Genomic DNA, 16,947 nt, shown 5'->3' on the forward strand with positions numbered 1-16,947 from the left:
TGCAGTCACTGGCTCTTGCACTTGCCAGCTCAGACCCTGACCTTTTAAGATGACCTCCTTGTTTCTTAGCCCCACCCAGGCACTTCTGCGTAAGGACCAGAATTTTTTTTTAATATTTATGTATTTGGTTGCACCAGGTCTTAGTTGCGGCAGGCAGGCCCCTTAGTTGCAGCACGTGGGCTCCTTAGTTGTGGCATGCGGGCTCTTAGTTGCGGCTCACCAGCTCCTTAGTTTCGGCATGTGAACTCTTAGTTGCGGTGCACGTAGGATCTAGTTCCCTGACGAGGGATCGACCCTGGGCCCCCTGCATTGGGATCGCAGAGTCTTATCCACTGCGCCACCAGGGAAGTCCCAGGACCAGCATTTCTTGAGCACTCACCTTGTGCACTCTTCCTAGCCCCTGGCACACCTCCCTTCACTTACTCATCACAACAGTCTTAAGGGGTAGGCATTGTTATTCATCCCATATTAAAGACAAAGTAACTGAGGCACAGAAAAGCTCAATCACTTGCCCAGAAGTTAATAAACAGTGGACCCAGAATACACATCAGGTGCTCTGACTCCGGAGCCCAACTGTTAAAGCATGTGTCATTCAAGGGCAGACTTGCAGCAGTGACTCCCAGTTTATATACAGTCACATGGGTGAAAATCTCATATAATCATCAAAACAGCCCTGAGAATATTTCAGGTGGGCACCACAGTGGAGGCTTGACGCTGCCTGTCTCAAGTCCAGCTGAGCTAGTTTTCCTCATGTTTTTTCAGTTGAGCCTCTGATGAAGCAGTTGGTACTAAGCCCAATGAAGGGGAAAGCAGGCCCCTGCCTGCTGTCTTATGTTCACCCCTGGGCCGTGCTTGCTCAGTCGTTCCGCCTGGTGTGGTTACCCAGGGAAAGATGATTTCTCTTCTTTTTCAGTTCAGCTGTGCGTGCATAGTTGACTTTGTGTAAGTTAAATGCCCTTATCACATGTCTTCTTTTATACTACCTTCAAATTCAGGCTGATTTTGTCTCTCGAAACTTACGAAGCTTGACAAACCAGATGTCACCTTCAGCAGAAATGAGTTCTGTCTATGCCTCATGGGCCAGAAAGCGTAAATGATCCGAAACGCTTTGTGACTCCTCTTGGGCACTCACGGGTTGATCACCGAAGCCCTCCTAGAAACTGTCTGCCTAACTCACTTAGTGCCATGTTAATACTGGCAGAAAGGATTAAGCATGATTGGGATTTCCATGTCATATATGATTTCATCATCAAAATTGGGAGCCTCTCAACGGACGCATTCAAAGTGCCAGCACTGAGTGGTGGAAGCAGGACACTTGGAAGCCTGAAAGTAGGCTGTGGCTCTGGAAGTCATCTCTTCTTCCACTGACATCCAAATTTAAAATCCCCTAGCTCCCGAGCCCCTTTTAAGTCCCTCCCAAGCCTCATTTCAGCAAAGATACGTATTGGCTCTTAGGATTGGAGACATATCATTTTGTGGAGGCTGTTGAAGGTAGAGGCTGGGACTCCCCCCCAGACCTACCCAATCCAACTCTCCAGAAACGGGATCTGGGCGTCTGTTTTTTAACATGCTCTACCAGTGATTTAAGGTCCCTATGCCAACATTTGAGAACCATTAAAATGGTGGTTATGGGCATGGTGTTGGAAGCGTCGGTTATTTCATCTATAAAATGAAGGTCAGACAGCTCGTACATCACAGCTATTCTGAGGATGAAGAGTGAGCACACGGAAGGGTCTTGGCCCAGCGCCTGACACATAGGAAACGCTCGGTACATGTTTTTGGTTGTTATCATTGCCATCGTCACACTCCTGGGTCTAAAAGGGAATCGCTGGTCAATGACCAGAACTGGGAGGAAAGAGGAAATAGCTTTGTCATCATAGTCTCAGGTGTGAGGACACAAGGATTCAAAGTTCCTTTCTTACCAAATTGGAAATGACACAAGACTCTGTTTTGTCCCTAGTCTCTGGATATTTAAAGAAAGACCCTCCAGAGAGACAGCGGGGCTCTAAAGCCTTCCAGCCTGATGGCCGAATCTAGCCTTGTCCTCAAGACATGACTCCAAACAACAGCCCCACCCAGTGGAAATGAAGCGGTCAAACTGGTGACATAGCAAGGGCAGGAAGAGGTGATTTAACTGAATTTTGCCTTCCTGGCCCAGTGAACGTTCACCGTGAGATGTCTTGGGTGCCTAGATGCAGAGGTTATTAAAGCGCAAATCATGAAACCATTGTTCTTCCCATCCAGTGCCCCTAATCCTATTGCATCCCACATCCCTTCAGGGTGAATTCTGAGCTGCTTTTGGGCTTTGAGTTTGTTTTGTTTTTGTTTTAGAACGACATGCCACATTGACCAGCTGAACACTTGGTATGATATGAAAACCCATCAAGAGGTGACCAGCAGCCGCCTCTTCTCAGAAATCCAGAACACCTTGGGGACTTTCGGTCTGAACGGGTTAGACAGGCTTCTGTGCTTTATGATTGTCAAGGAGTTACAGGTGAGCCTTTTGGCATTCATGCGTGTTTTCTGCTACCCCAGCGAGAAGAGAGTAGATCGTTTAAACCTTTCTTTCGTGCTTTCCTAGACTGATATCAGGCATGTATATATGACTCCTGTTAAATAGATAAGAACTGAGAATAAACTGGAGTTTCTTTGGCCAGCACAGTATTTTTATGGGTGGACTGTTCTTGTGAATTTCATCTTGGGAACCAGCAGCCCCTCCTAACGGGGTGTTTCTGATGGGAACCGGAAGTTGCTGCTTCCCCGTCATCCTATTTGTAGCATTGTGTGAATGAGGCTAGTTTGTGTTCTACATAGCATTTTAGTTAACTGGAGTATTTATTCATTATGTTTTGCTCTTCGATCATGCCTTCTTGTTTTAGAATTTCCTCAGCATGTTTCAGAAAATTATCTTGCGTGACAGAACTGTGCAGGATACTTTAAAAACCCTCATGAATGCCCTCAGCCCCCTAAAAAGCATTGTAGGTAAGTGTTCTAAAACGAGGCTGAGGTAGAGAGAACTCTGTAGCCTTTCCAAAGTTACTAAATAGAAAAATCATATTTTAACCTTTCAGCAAATTCGAATAAAATTTATTTTTCCGCCATTGCCAAAACACAGAAGATATGGACCGCTTATCTGGAAGCTATCATGAAGGTATGTCATGGGAGAGAGGGGAGAAGCAAGGCTATGGTTTTTTAATAATTATTTTCTTGTAACTTGGTTGCCCAAAGAAAGCCACTCTTCTTTCTTTGGCCATCAAAACAAAAACACAACACTTCAGTTTGTCATTATTTCTAAGTTCTTTTGATCTTTGGCTGTTCTTGACTGTGCTTTTCATTGGCCTATTTATTGTTTTTCTTTCACTGAAGAAAACTTTCATTTTGAAGTGACTTTTGGCAAGAGGTGCTTTCACAGAAGGAAATAGAAGTTTTCCTCCCTCAGCTATACTCCATCCTTATGTAACAAGTTCATTAATGAGCTGCTGTCAGTTTGCCACCCTAGTCTGGCCTGGCCTGAGTCTCACCTCTGTAGGAAGCCAAGAGAGATTACAGAGATGCTTAGAAGAGGCTTCGGAGGTTTTCCAGTGACTATTATGGACCACTGTTAGTTGTATCAATAATTGCTGGTAATTCAGTAGTAGCCAAGTCTTGTGTCTAAATCACTGATCTTTACATAAAACCCCCAAGGACCAATTTGTCTTTTTGTCTTGAATTAGGGAACCTGCAGTCACTAAATGGGCATAATAATCTGGAACAGCATGGAAATACTTGTGCTGTTCAACAGTGACAGCAGCCACTATCCACATGGAGCTGTTGGGCGCTTAGAACGTGGCTTGTGGGGAGTGAGGGCCTGAATTTCAAATTTTATTTCATTTTAATCATTTAAATTTAAACAACCACAGGCAGCCAGTGGCTGCTGTCTTGGTCAGTGCAGCTCTAGAGAAATCACAGAGAAAGAGTGACAGCCCAAAGCTCTCTAATAGGCGAACAAATAGGTAGAATGAGCTTATCACCTCCCAGGCTCCTTAACCTCTCCAGGATCTTATTTTAAAAAGTTAAAAGTTACATAAAACTGCCTTTATTACTGTTTCCATTTCCAGATTGGTATTTTCTAGGGAATCCTTGACATAGAGTATCTAGAATTAAGCAAGGAATTATATGGGCAGATACAAAGTTGGAGGGACACTTTTGAGTGGCCTGGAAGAACCCACTGTTTTCCTGGCCTTGCCCTATTCCGATTTTTAAATAATAATAGTTTTCTATTAATAAAAGGTTTCTTACTTACAAATAGCATTTTTTGGGGTTGACTTTTATTTTCTTGACATAAGTAGAATAGCCTCGTAAGAATAGTGGTCGAAGGTAGTACATTCGAGGTCGTTTGACACTTTTAACTGTTATAAGCTCCATTTATCTAAATGATACCTTTTCTTCACTCTTAGAGAAGAGCACTTTTTTTTTTTCCTTTCTCTGCTCCCAACAACTCAGAGGAAATGTGTTCATATCTTCTTTATTGTTGCCGTCATTACTAAACAACCTCCCTTCCTATTCCTCCTCTCCCCTTTTCTAATCTTTTAGGGATAGCTTTTCTAGAAAAGAAAAGGAATTTACTGCATAAAAAGTTAGGGTATACTGTTGACTTTATGATACCAACAAATTGAACTTGTCAGAGCCAGCTGAACTCTTACCTCAAACTGACCCAAAGACAGTTCCCTAACACCTGACAGTCGCCATGGATACCTCCAAATATCCTTTATGCTCATCACTACTTGGAAATTACAATGGTTGATCCACCATGTTAGCATAACTCCAGGTCACAAATCCATTCTTTTAATAGCTTGCGAATTACGTTTTGTTACAATTGGCTTCCATTGTTATCCTGTATGTTTTATTTCGTACATTCAAAAGAATTATTCTGAGACAATGTCCATAGTCTTCACTAGATTCCTTAAGAGGTCCAAGGTGCCAACAAAAGGTTAAGAACCTCTGGATTTGGGGTTATCATTGTTAGAAGGGCCTTCTTGGAAGATTGTATGTAGATTATTTTATTACCTAGACTATTTCTTGATCTGTAATCCTGAGTGATGTAGACAGGCTTATATTGACCGAATATTAGAGTGAAAGGACATCCTTAGGACTTGAGAAATTTCAGTTTAGGACAAATAAAGGAAGTAGGGCTTCTCATTAGTGGCTACTGAACATGGAGAATTTATTCCAAAAGATCAAAAATAGAGCTTCAAAACACACACCTTTAATCCATGGACAGCTGAGCATTAATGGATCACTTTGTAAACTGTTAGATGTCAGGGCTATTTTGAAGTTGGTGTACAGGAATCTCTCCAGACATTTCTTGAAGAGTCCTCTCCTCCGTTAGGGATGATGCTGGCCTTAGCCATAAAGCCAGTCCAGGAAATCCTTGAATTTTTCTTGAGAATGTTGTGATCCTTCCAATAAAAAATTGTCATCTTTTTGTTTGTCTCCTCACTATCACTTTGAAATGCTTATGTATTTTACCTGTTCTTTCTCTTGCTTGTTCACAGGTTGGGCAGATGCAGATTCTGAGACAGCAGATTGCCAATGAATTAAATTATTCGTGTCGGTTTGACTCCAAACATCTGGCAGCTGCTTTGGAGAATCTCAATAAGTAAGTGCCGGCATTTGAAACAGCCAGCTGTGGGCCTGGATTGTTCATCATCAATTAGCATTCCAGTTTCTTGTTCAATACCTACTCTTTTAAGTTCTTCTTGAGTGAGAAGGCTCTCTGAATTTATAGGCTTTCTTCCCGTAGGTAATCAAATCTGTCTTGGTCTGTCTCTTTCTCACTTTTTTTTTTTTTTTGATAGATTCATTTATTCAGCCAACATATATTGATCACTCAATACACACCAGACACCATGCTAGGTACTTGCACAGATTGGGAAGGCAGTTATTACCAAAATCCACACCTGGCTTTCCACAGGACTGAGTCACTAATTCTCCTGAGGGCGGGTGGAAGCGCACTGATGCCCAGGTGTGGCTGTGAGAACGCGTCCTGGTGCACAGCCGCACCCTTTGCCTCTGCAGCAGCTTGCTCTCATTTTGAGCCTCCTGTTTAAAGATAAATAACCTGTGCTTCTTGGTCACAAAGTCAGTGCTTCTGACAAAGTAGGTAGTGAAAAAAGTTCAGTCAATTCATGAAACTTTGAATGGTGAAAGCATTTGATTTGGGTGAACTCCAAAAGCTAATGTAATTCTAGGTCAAATTTTCCATTTATAACCAATCACAGGTATGGAAATTGAGAATTAGAAGGATCAAGCCCTTGTTTTACAGATGAAGACACTGAATCCCTGGAAGATCATAGCTTGTATTACTGTTGTCTAGATTCATTTTATCTCTAATGTTTATCACTGTTGTTTTGGTTTTTGTTTTTTTTTTCCTTTCATCTAGGGCTCTCCTAGCAGATATTGAAGCCCACTATCAGGACCCTTCACTTCCTTACCCCAAAGAAGATAACACACTCTTATATGAAATCACAGCCTACCTGGAGGCAGCTGGCATCCACAACCCACTGAACAAGGTTAGCGATTAAAATGTATGATGGTGTGTTGGGGGAGAGGGTGTACCTAAGGCGACCTGGCCCAGATCACTGTGCTCAGGTACTGGGAGGACCTGCTTCCCATCCTGGAGCCTCCCTTCTCTGAGTTCCCGCCCTTTCTGGGTTCCCGTTTCCCACATGTAACATGAGGATGATCACACCTTCCCTGCCTGACTCGGGGCTGTGGGAATCAAGTGATAAAGTGTTTGTCAGAACTCGTTGAAAAGTGAAAAGTGCTATATCTATAGGAGATTGGTGTTAGGTTTCTCTGCGGTTTGGTATTTGAATTGCAACTAAATGGTGGCATTGATCCTTCTTGCCCAAAGATACTTCCCTCTGTGGCTGACAGTAATCACAATCACGGTCTGGGGCCACAAGTTGTTTTCTGCAATGCTGATCTCCATAAACCTCTGAGAACTGAAAGTTCTTTCCACAAGTTGGTGCCAGATCTCACTTGGTGCCAAAACCTGTCCCAGACTGACTTGAGGCTGTTTATACTCCTGTGAATTTTCATGTTTTGATGCCGAAATACTGATAACTTTCATTACAGGTTGTTACCCTAGACTCTATATTACCTTTCTAAAATCTTTATTGTAATATGAAATTCTGAAATCTATACAGTCCCCTGGGTTTGGGGTAAAAAATTATGAACCTAAATAGCAGCTAACGTTTTGTAACTATGTGCCAGGCACTGTGTTAACCCCACCGTGGGTGCTGTCACTTGATCTCAACGCGGTCCCATTGAATGTGCCCGTGTTGGGGGAGGGTCCTGAGGCTCAGAGGTTGATAGCTTCCCAGGGCTCCACACTAGCCAGCGATGGAGCCTGGCAGTCTGACCAGAGCCGGCGCTCCTGGCCAGGATGCCACCCCACCTCCCAGGGAACCAGTCCGACTGGGAGGAGGGAGGCGGCTGGGAGTGTTCTGACTGTGCTTCCTGCCCCGTGAACGGGGATGATGCTGCGTCCAGACACTGCCGTGCGGCCTTGCCTGGGGGAGAGCCGCCGGCCAGAGGGACACCTGCGTGCTCTCTGCTTACGCGCTGCCACGCGCTGCCGTGTGGCTCTTTCCTTCCTTCTTTCTCCCGCTTTCTCGTCCCCTCCCTCTGCCCTCCTTCCAGCTTTGCCTTGACTTTCTTGCTCATTGCCTTTTTTTCCCCTCCTTTTGTTGCTGACATGAACAGGATTCAGGGGGGAGGTAACTGCTACAATCTCTAAGCAAAATTGTTCCCATCCCAAAAGGGCTAATTGTCAAGTGGGTATCTGTGTTTGGTGGGGGAACGGTCAGTGGTGTTAAATAAGACTCTGAAGGCAGCAAGTTAATGGAACCATCCTAGTTTTCAGCAGTCAGAAGAGCAAACTGAAATAAAATGGCAGCTTTCCATTTGAAAATGTGTTCTGTGGTATTGTGTGACGTGAAGAAACCATCTCTTCCCTTTCTCTTTCCAGATATACATAACAACAAAGCGCTTACCCTACTTCCCGGTTGTCAACTTTCTATTTTTGATCGCCCAGTTGCCAAAACTTCAGTACAACAAAAACCTAGGTACTGTATGACATTTATTCTTTGCAATAAGGAACAATAACGGTAGATTAACATCTAACCAAACAGCTCTTGGTATAGAATGCTATGTCACACATGAGGTCTTTCATAGTTAATTGCGTGTTTATAAAATCCATGTCTTTGGGCCTCTGAAATATGATGCAGACGGTGGATTTAATATCAACCAAGTATAATCCACCTTTAATTTACAGTGGCTGATTATCCAACTTGTAAAATGTGTGGGACCTTTGCTTCTCTCTTTTCTTTAAGGAGCTGATTATGGTGGGAAAGAAACTTCTTTTTGGTTAATGTCCTATTCTTTCAACAAGTGTCATGTGCCTACTGTGTATCTGGAACTTTGGTATGAAGAGTAAAAATATAGTTACATACAGGAGACTAATCCAGGGATATCTAGTACTTTATTTTTGAAAATACTTGATACAAACAATAGATACCAAAGGCTATCAGTATATTCGTCCTGTCCAAGAATATAACCAATGTTTTTTTGTCATTGACTTTATCTTGAACATTTTTATAAGATTCCCGGGTATTTCCTCTGTCTCCAAACTTTATATCTAAGTAGAATGTTTTAGAGTCTGCTGTAGAGTTTAATTTACTTTAAAAGTATTGTAAGAGCTTTTCCATGAATGTAACCATATACTTTTTTAAACCAGCAATTCCAAAATATATTTCTTCCTTCAAGTATTTCCCTTCCTATTCCAAAAGGTTTTTTTTAGGATAAAGATGTGGATTCTCTATAAGGTTTTTATTCCCTCATTCAGAAAGATTCCTTGATTCCAGACACAGCCCCAATAACAATACCTGTTACAGCCACAGAATGCAGGGCATGGTGGCTCCCATAAGTCCTTGCCATAAGAGGGAGGGAACACATGTGTGTTTGGATTCTGGCTTCATGACTTACCACCTGTGTGACTTTGGCCAAGTTACTTAACCTCTCAGGCCAATCAGATTTCAAAAATACCTATGACAGTACCTCTCACAGAGCAGGTGTTTATCTGATGCTGGATCCTTTTCTGTATGTTGGTCAAAATCAATGTAAAGAACCATCCCAAGATAGACTTAAAAGTTCATCTCAAGATTCAGAGATTCATGACCTCCCTCTCTTGTCCCTGTGTTATTACAAAATAGGAATATATGCTTCTTTATGATGGTGAATTGTCAGTGCATGAAGATACCTTGTTTTCATTAAGACGGTTTGTTCAGTGGTCTCGTTCTTAGGTAATATTTCTTTCATTGCATGTATGGTTAAGGTCAGGCTCCTTGATTATACAACTGCTTATGGGAAGGAAACATGTCACTATTCCAATGGGATAGTGATAGTGGAAGATCAGAATTCCCAGATCTTTAAACAAAACAAAACAAAACTGTTAAGTGTCTTAGAAATGTATCTGTATCTGACTACAGTTCTTTTTTTTTTTTAATATTTATTTATTTTATTTATTTATTTTGGCCGTTCTGGGTCTTAGTTGCAGCACGTGGGATCTTCATTGTGGCATGTGGGAACTTCTTAGTTGCGCCATGCAGACTCTAGTTGTGGCATGCTGACTTCTTAGTTGCGGCATGCTGACTTCTTAGTTGCGGCATGCTGACTTCTTAGTTGCGGCTTGCGTGCGGGATCTAGTTCCCTGACCAGGGATCAAACCTGGGCCCCCTGCATTGGGAGCGTGGAGTCTTACCCACTCTACCACCAGGGAAGTCCCCTGGCTACAGTTCTTTTCATGAATTAGGCTGATGTGTTAAGTCGGGGATCAAATTAAAGAAAAGGACTGAGGAAGGAACATCAGCATGTTTGTGGACCCTAAAAACATTTATTTAACCTTGTAAGCATTGTTCTCAAGACTGATCTAAGAAACGCACGCCTGCCTTGGTCTGTCTTTTAAGGAAGAATCTCTGTGGTGCTCATTCAGAGGAAGTTTTTGTTGTAAACATCACTTTTGTTCTCCACCTGGAAAGGACTGTTTCTCCATGTTCTGAGTATGGCTAGAGTCTTTTACAGTGGGCACTGAGTAATTTGGAATTGCCAAGACCTGGGTTAGGTAAATCAAGATAACTTGTTTTGGCATCTTAAGTAAGTTTTTCCAGTCTTCACAAAAACCCAAATATGGGATCTATGGGTCTGTCTGACCAGTTTAACTTTCTAATCAACTGCCAATCCTTTTCGCAAAGTGGTTGTACCATTTTACAACCCATCAGCATTTGGCCATCTCAGTCTTTTTAATTTTAACCATTCTAATGGGTGTGTATGATATCTCATTATAGTTTTAACTTGCCTTTCCCTGATGATTAATGATGTTGAGCACTTTTTCAAGTGCTTTTTGGCTGTTCTTTATATCTTTTTTGTTTGTTTGTTTCTTTATATTTTTCTTTGTTAAGTGTCTGTTCAAGTCTTTTGCCTATTTTTAAATTGGGTTGATTGCTTTTTTTAAAAATTAATTAATTAATTAATTTTTATTTTTGGTTGTGTTGGGTCTTTGTTGCTGCGCGCGGGCTTTCTCTAGTTGTGGCGAGCAGGGGCTACACTTGGTTGTGGTGCACGGGCTTCTCACTGCGATGGCTTCTATTGTTGCAGAGCACGGGCTCTAGGCACGCAGACTTCAGTAGTTGTGGCATGCGGGCTCACTAGTTGTGGCTCACGGGCGCTAGAGCACAGGCTCAGTAGTTGTAGTGCACGAGCTCAGCTGCTCCACAGCATGTGGGATCTTCCAAGACCAGGGCTCGAACCCACGTCCCCTGCATTGGCAGGCAGATTTTTGACCACTGTGCCACTAAGGAAGTCCCTGATTGCTTTTTTTTTTTTTTTTTTTTTTTTTTTTAAGATTTATTTTTTTTATTGATTAATTGATTGATTGATTGATTGCTATGTTGGGTCTTCGTTTCTGTGCTAGGGCTTTCTCTAGTTGTGGCAAGCGGGGGCCACTCTTCATCACGGTGCGCGGGCCTCTCACTATCGTGGCCTCTCTTGTTGCGGAGCACAGGCTCCAGACACGCAGGCTCAGTAATTGTGGCTCACGGGCCCAGCCGCTCTGCGGCATGTGGGATCCTCCCAGACCAGGGCTCGAACCCGTGTCCCCTGCATCAGCAGGCAGATTCCCAACCACTGCGCCACCAGGGAAGCCCCCCTGATTGCTTTTTTATCGCTGAGTTGTAGGAGTTATTTATATATTATGGATACAAGTCCTTTTTTGATGTACATGTTGTGAATTTTTTTCTCACAAAATGACTTACCTATTCATTTTCTTACTGGTGACCTTAATGAGCAGAAATTTTTAATGCTGATTATGTCCAATTTATCCGTTTTTTTCTTTATGATTAGTCCTTTCTGTATTCTAAGAAATCTTTGCCTACCCCAAAGGCACAGAGATATTGTCCTATGTTTTTTTCTAGAAACTTTGTACTTGTAGCTTTTACAGTTGAGGTCTGTGGTCTGTTTCAAATTACTTTTTTTGTATAGTGTGAAGTAGGGGTCAAGGTTCATTTTTTTCCCCCATAAGGATATCCATTTTTAGCATCATTTCTTGAAAAGATTTCTCCTTCTCCATTAAATTGTTTGGATATTCATGGAAATTCAATTGATCCTTTAAGGGTGTGACTATTTCTGGATTTTCTAGTGTGTTCCATTGATCTATTTATCTATCCTTATGCCAATACTGTCTTGATTACTGTAACTTTATAATAAGTCTTGAAATCTAGCAATGTAAGTCTTCCAACTTTTTTTTTTTTTTTTTTTTTTTAACATTGTGGTCTGTCTCCTGTTCCCCATACAACCATTCAGGCAGAAGGTCAAGGTGTCCAGATTTGGGCAGAAATCCTTAGTGAAAAGGCCAGCTTTGGCACTCACTCACTCACTTGACATATTTCCTTCTTCGACTGTCCTGATTTCTGCACATTCTTTTCTTGTGTAACATTTAACCTCGTATTTAAAGATACTTTTAAAATTTTATCCAGCATTTTGAATGTTTTCATTTAAGAGAGTAGTTCAAGGTATTGAGTATGCCATGCTGCCATTAACAGAAGCCGATTCTAGGTAATTTTTATTTCCTCATTTACATTTACCTATATCTTTAAATTTTTCTACAGTTGCATCCATTAATTATATAATCCAAAAGAAACAGTGATGGTAATTATAAAAATTAGTACCCATTTTAGGGTGTTGAATCCTTCAGACCACTAGAAACCTCCACCAAATCCTGGGCCTAATTCAAAATGTAATCCTGGATTATCATTCCCTCACATAATCATCTGCCAGTGATGACGTGGGCCCCAGACATTTTGACATTCACGAACATTCATACTAAATGAATGTTGCCAAAGGCAAGCAGTTCACTTGGTGGTAACTTGTAATTTGTTGGTCCTTGCAGGCATGGTCTGCCGAAAACCTGCCGACCCCGTGGATTGGCCTCCACTCGTGCTGGGACTGCTCACCCTGCTGAAGCAGTTTCATTCCCGGTACACAGAACAGTTCCTGGCGTTGATCGGCCAGTTTATCCGCTCCACAGTGGAGCAGTGTACAAGGTACAGAAGGCCAACCAGGAACAAATGGAATTGATGTTACAGAGTGGGCTGGGAACCTCGCATGGCAAATTCCTCTTATTATCCCCCTAGTAGAGGCAGGAACTGACTGCTCACCTTGCTCTGTAAAGCAGGTCGGGGCACATCTTGTTTGGGGCAATTAAAGGTGTGCCCATCCTTAGTCACTCTGCCGAGGAGCCCCGGGAGCACGCGCTGTGAATGAGTCATAACCACCGTCAGCAAGCTCCGTGGGGAAGGAAGTACAGGCCTGCCCCTCTGCCGTCCTGGGCGCTGTGCTCAGACCTCAGTGAGCCCGTGTCCTGCCGCTGGGCCGCTGCCCAGGGACGGCTCCACCCTTCAGTGGAGTGTCAGGGGGCACCTCGTGGGCAACATAACCTGAGTTCCTGGTGTGTAATGGAACAAATTGCACGGAAGTTCCTACGTGATATAAAGCTTGTAAACCTTTAGTTCTCCCCTCCCCCACCCCACAGGTGGCTTTTCTGGGATAGAAACAAGTTATTTGCATGAGATGCTGGGCCCTGAGTCTCCTTCTCTGCTACCCGAAAGGGTCAGCAGGCACCATGTGGTGAAGGCCCGTGCAGGCCGTTCAGAGAAGTTTAGATTCCATCCTCCGGGCTGTGTTCTGAAGATAGGCCAGCAATATCTGGCTTGCTGTGACTCAGGAGGAAGTGCTGTAGATTTGTCTCTTCTTTGGCTTCATTTAGTCATCTGTCGTTTTTTTAGTCTTTCAGTATTTTGACTGAGGGTCCACTGTGTACAAAGCAGTTAATCGATCCAGACTGTTCTCTGTTGCAGCCAGAAGATACCAGAAATGCCTGCAGACGTTGTGGGTGCCCTTCTGTTTCTGGAGGATTATGTTCGGTACACAAAGCTACCCAGGAGGGTAAGCAGTAGATAAAGAACAATGTTAATGCCCTTTTTGTAGAAAGATGGTATGAAGCATGGCCCTGGGCCCATGAGGAGTGAAGTCCAGGGGCTCATTCCCAGTGGATACCTCTGAGCCCCTCGCCCTGCTCTACCCCCGGCTCGGCTCTAAGATGTTCCCCCCCCTCCACGTGTTCAGTGCTCTGTGAGAAGACAGGGTTGAACACAGCTTCCTTCCTCTTCTCACCCGCTACCACACCCTCCTCCGGTCTGCAACTCATCCTGTTCAGGAGGAGCTAAGATGGGCTCTCCAGGGGAGAATTCCTTAAGGGGTCAGGGTAGAGAATGATTGTGTGGTTTGTTTTTTCATCTCCACAACAACCTGGTTCCCACAGCAAGTTTGGCTAAGTTCACACCATAGTTGAAGTGCTGTACAACCACCGTTTCCAAAAATGACAGATTACTTTCTACCTCCTAAGATACTCTTTTCTTTTCTCAGTAGTAATTCCACTTTGGTAAGTTTTAGCTGAGAGTGGAGAGCTTGACCCTGAAATATAAAAAAACCTTCAATAGATGCTGAAAAGCCATTCTGATTTTGAAAAATTAGTAGGTTAGGAATCAGAGTTGCTTTTTTATAACAAAAACCGAAGATGATGCTTTTAAAATTAACTAGCAAGGTCAGACTTAATTCTAAATGCTACTGGCATTCTCATCAAGGTCAAGACTATAGTAGTTACGTGGTGATGCTGACTCTCACTGCTGCTTTTGTTGTACAGGTTCCAGACAACAGAGTAGGAAATGCAAGATTTAAAATGCACAATGAAGAGAAGACAGATTTGTTTTATTGAGAATGAATTTGTCTTCCTTGAATACCCGATAGAAACTTGTGGAAAACTATTAAAACAATAAGAATTCAGAAAGTAAGCTGATTACATAATATACTAAGTAAATACACTAATAACCAATTCAAAAGTATAATGTGAAAAAGATCCTATTGACAGAATTAGCAAGGAAATAACATAGCCAGGAATAATAAACTCTGTAAGAAATATGAAAGAATATTTAGGAAAAAACTATAAAATTTTGAAGTCCATGTTTCTGAATGAGGAAACTCAAGTATTAGTTCTTTCTAGTTTATAATCTTATTGCAGTTATAATCAAAATCCCAGTTATAATGTTTATAACTTGGGGGACGGGGGTGAGAATTTTTTTAAATTTCATAGAACTGAGGCTAAAGTGGAATTTTTTTTAAAGATGATACTAAAACATATTATACTGTATATTAAAATACTTTTCTAAAACTACAAAAATCAAAATAGTGTGGTCCTGGTATGAAACTCAGTAGATCTTCTGTTGACTAGAATGTGTAGCCTAGAAACAAACCCTAACACATACAACAGTGTATAAGGAAAAGTGGCATCTCAAATTAGGGGAGATAGGAAATATTAGTCAGTGGTGCTGGGACAGTTAGTTCATTATGTTGTTAAAAAATAGCAAGTTAGTCTCTTCACATCTCCCTTGTATCAAAATTGATTACAAATAGTTACCATGAAAAATGAAACCAATAAATCAGCAGAAGTTTTAGACAAATATGTATCACCTCTTAGAACATCCTATATGTAACACCAAAGGAGGAAGCCACAAAGGATTTAGAGATTTCATCTCTTATAAGTGCTGAATGTAATGAAACAATTCTCTGTCAGATGTCTCAAAAAAAATTTTTTTTAATTGGGAAAACTATTAACAAAAGAACTTTTTGTTTTTTCTAACTTATAGTGTGCTCTTCTAGATCAATAAGAAAAAGATAACCAATCCAACAGAAAAAAAAAAAAAAAATGGGAGTTTTCAGGAAACAGGCAGTTTTCAGGAAAAAGGAATACAAGTGGCCGGTAAACATTTGTGAAGATGTTCAACCTTATGTTAAAGGGACATGAATCAAAATAACAGTAAAATTACTGTTTCCACCCATCATATGGGTAAAAAGTAAAATGTTGGGCCCCCAGTGCTTGGGAAAGTTTCAAAGAAATGGGACTTCTCAGTACTATCAATGGGAATGTAAATTGCTTATCTCTGGAGAGGGCAATTTGACTTTATCTATTTAAAAAAACTTTTATAATATCTTACTGATCCCAGCAATTCCACTGCTAGAAATTTACCTGCTGGGTATATATGCAAAAGTTCACCAAGATGTACATGTAAAGATGTTCAGAACATAAAATTTAGCAGAGGTAAAGGACACAAGATTATGTGATTCTAGTTTTGAGTGTGTGTGTGTGTGTAAACTGGAAGAATTTGATACAAAATAATTAGCAGTTTTAGTTTTCTCTTAAGGAATTGAGATTAGAGATTATTCCTTTTTTATACTTCTCTGCATTTGCTAAATTTCCTCTAATTAGCAGGTGATAACTTTATAGTCAGAAAAAAATTAAGCACTGCTCTTAAAGACTACCAATTTCCAGCACTTGGAGATCACCTAGTTCTACATTCCACCCCATTTACCCAGTCCCACCCCTCTGAGGGCTTCCCCAGCACAGTTAAGGAATGGTTGCCTTTGAGGGTCTTCCTCCTCTTCCTCCTCTGGCCTCAGTCACTTGCCAGATGTCCCGTTCTGGCAAGTGACTGAGGTTGGCCATCAGTTAATTATGAGGTGACCTGAGACTACTTCTTAGTACTTCCCAGAGGCATGTGCATCCTTGCAGATCCAAGTGCCTTTAAGAGCTAAGGAGCTCACGTCTGGGGCGGGGTTGGGGGGACAGGGAGCTGTGTAGTATCCCTTCAGATGTCAGCAGTGCCAAGAAATTAGAAGTCAGCAGTGCCAAGAAATTAGACACCAGCAGTAGGACGCCAGAAGCAGAAGATGGCGGTTTCAATTAGTGGTCCAGTATTTCCCTGTGATTCACCTTGCTCCAAAGGATGTCTTCATGTCTTTAATTTTCATATGGAAAAATTTGAATTGCTTCTTATAACACTATGAAACAGTTAACTCTTTATTTTTTTTAGGTTGCTGAAGCACACGTGCCTAATTTCATTTTTGATGAGTTCAGAACAGTCCTGTGACTTTTTTTGACTTCTGCATCTTCAGTGAAAGGATTATCCTTAAATCTTCCCGTCACTAAAATGAACTTGGAAATGAAAAGAAACCCAACTGCTCCAAGAACTGCATTTTTTCCCTTTATTGTGGGAAACATCAGACGTTCTGAGTAAGATGTATTTCACAGAACTAATTAATATAATTAATATTGTTTAAATCATGGTATTATATGCAACTTATATCATGTAGAAGCAGAACACATTTTGTACTGCCTCTTATAAATGCTGAGTGTAATTGTTGTGTACAAATCCATTTAGTTTTATGTTCTAAAGCACTATTTGTGCAACTCCAGATTTTCAGTAAAATAGTACTGCCAGTACCCAAAGTCATCCT

At 41.7% G+C, this 16,947-nt stretch overlaps 1 protein-coding gene across 1 annotated transcript in view; it reads left to right on the forward strand.

The window, feature by feature from the left end:
• The window catches only part of WASHC5 (WASH complex subunit 5), a 55,925-nt gene extending 38,992 nt beyond the window's left edge, over positions 1-16,933 (forward strand). The window contains exons 21-29 of the mRNA XM_007188883.3: positions 2,332-2,494; positions 2,880-2,982; positions 3,072-3,151; positions 5,535-5,638; positions 6,422-6,551; positions 8,015-8,111; positions 12,488-12,641; positions 13,455-13,542; positions 16,524-16,933. Coding sequence (XP_007188945.2) covers positions 2,332-2,494; positions 2,880-2,982; positions 3,072-3,151; positions 5,535-5,638; positions 6,422-6,551; positions 8,015-8,111; positions 12,488-12,641; positions 13,455-13,542; positions 16,524-16,580 — 976 coding nt within the window. The 3' untranslated portion in view covers positions 16,581-16,933. The remainder of the gene's footprint in view (positions 1-2,331; positions 2,495-2,879; positions 2,983-3,071; positions 3,152-5,534; positions 5,639-6,421; positions 6,552-8,014; positions 8,112-12,487; positions 12,642-13,454; positions 13,543-16,523) is intronic.
• The last annotated feature ends 14 nt before the right edge of the window (positions 16,934-16,947 follow it).

The sequence above is a fragment of the Balaenoptera acutorostrata genome, chromosome 17 (genome assembly GCF_949987535.1).
Source record: "Balaenoptera acutorostrata chromosome 17, mBalAcu1.1, whole genome shotgun sequence".
Lineage (NCBI taxonomy): Eukaryota > Metazoa > Chordata > Mammalia > Artiodactyla > Balaenopteridae > Balaenoptera > Balaenoptera acutorostrata.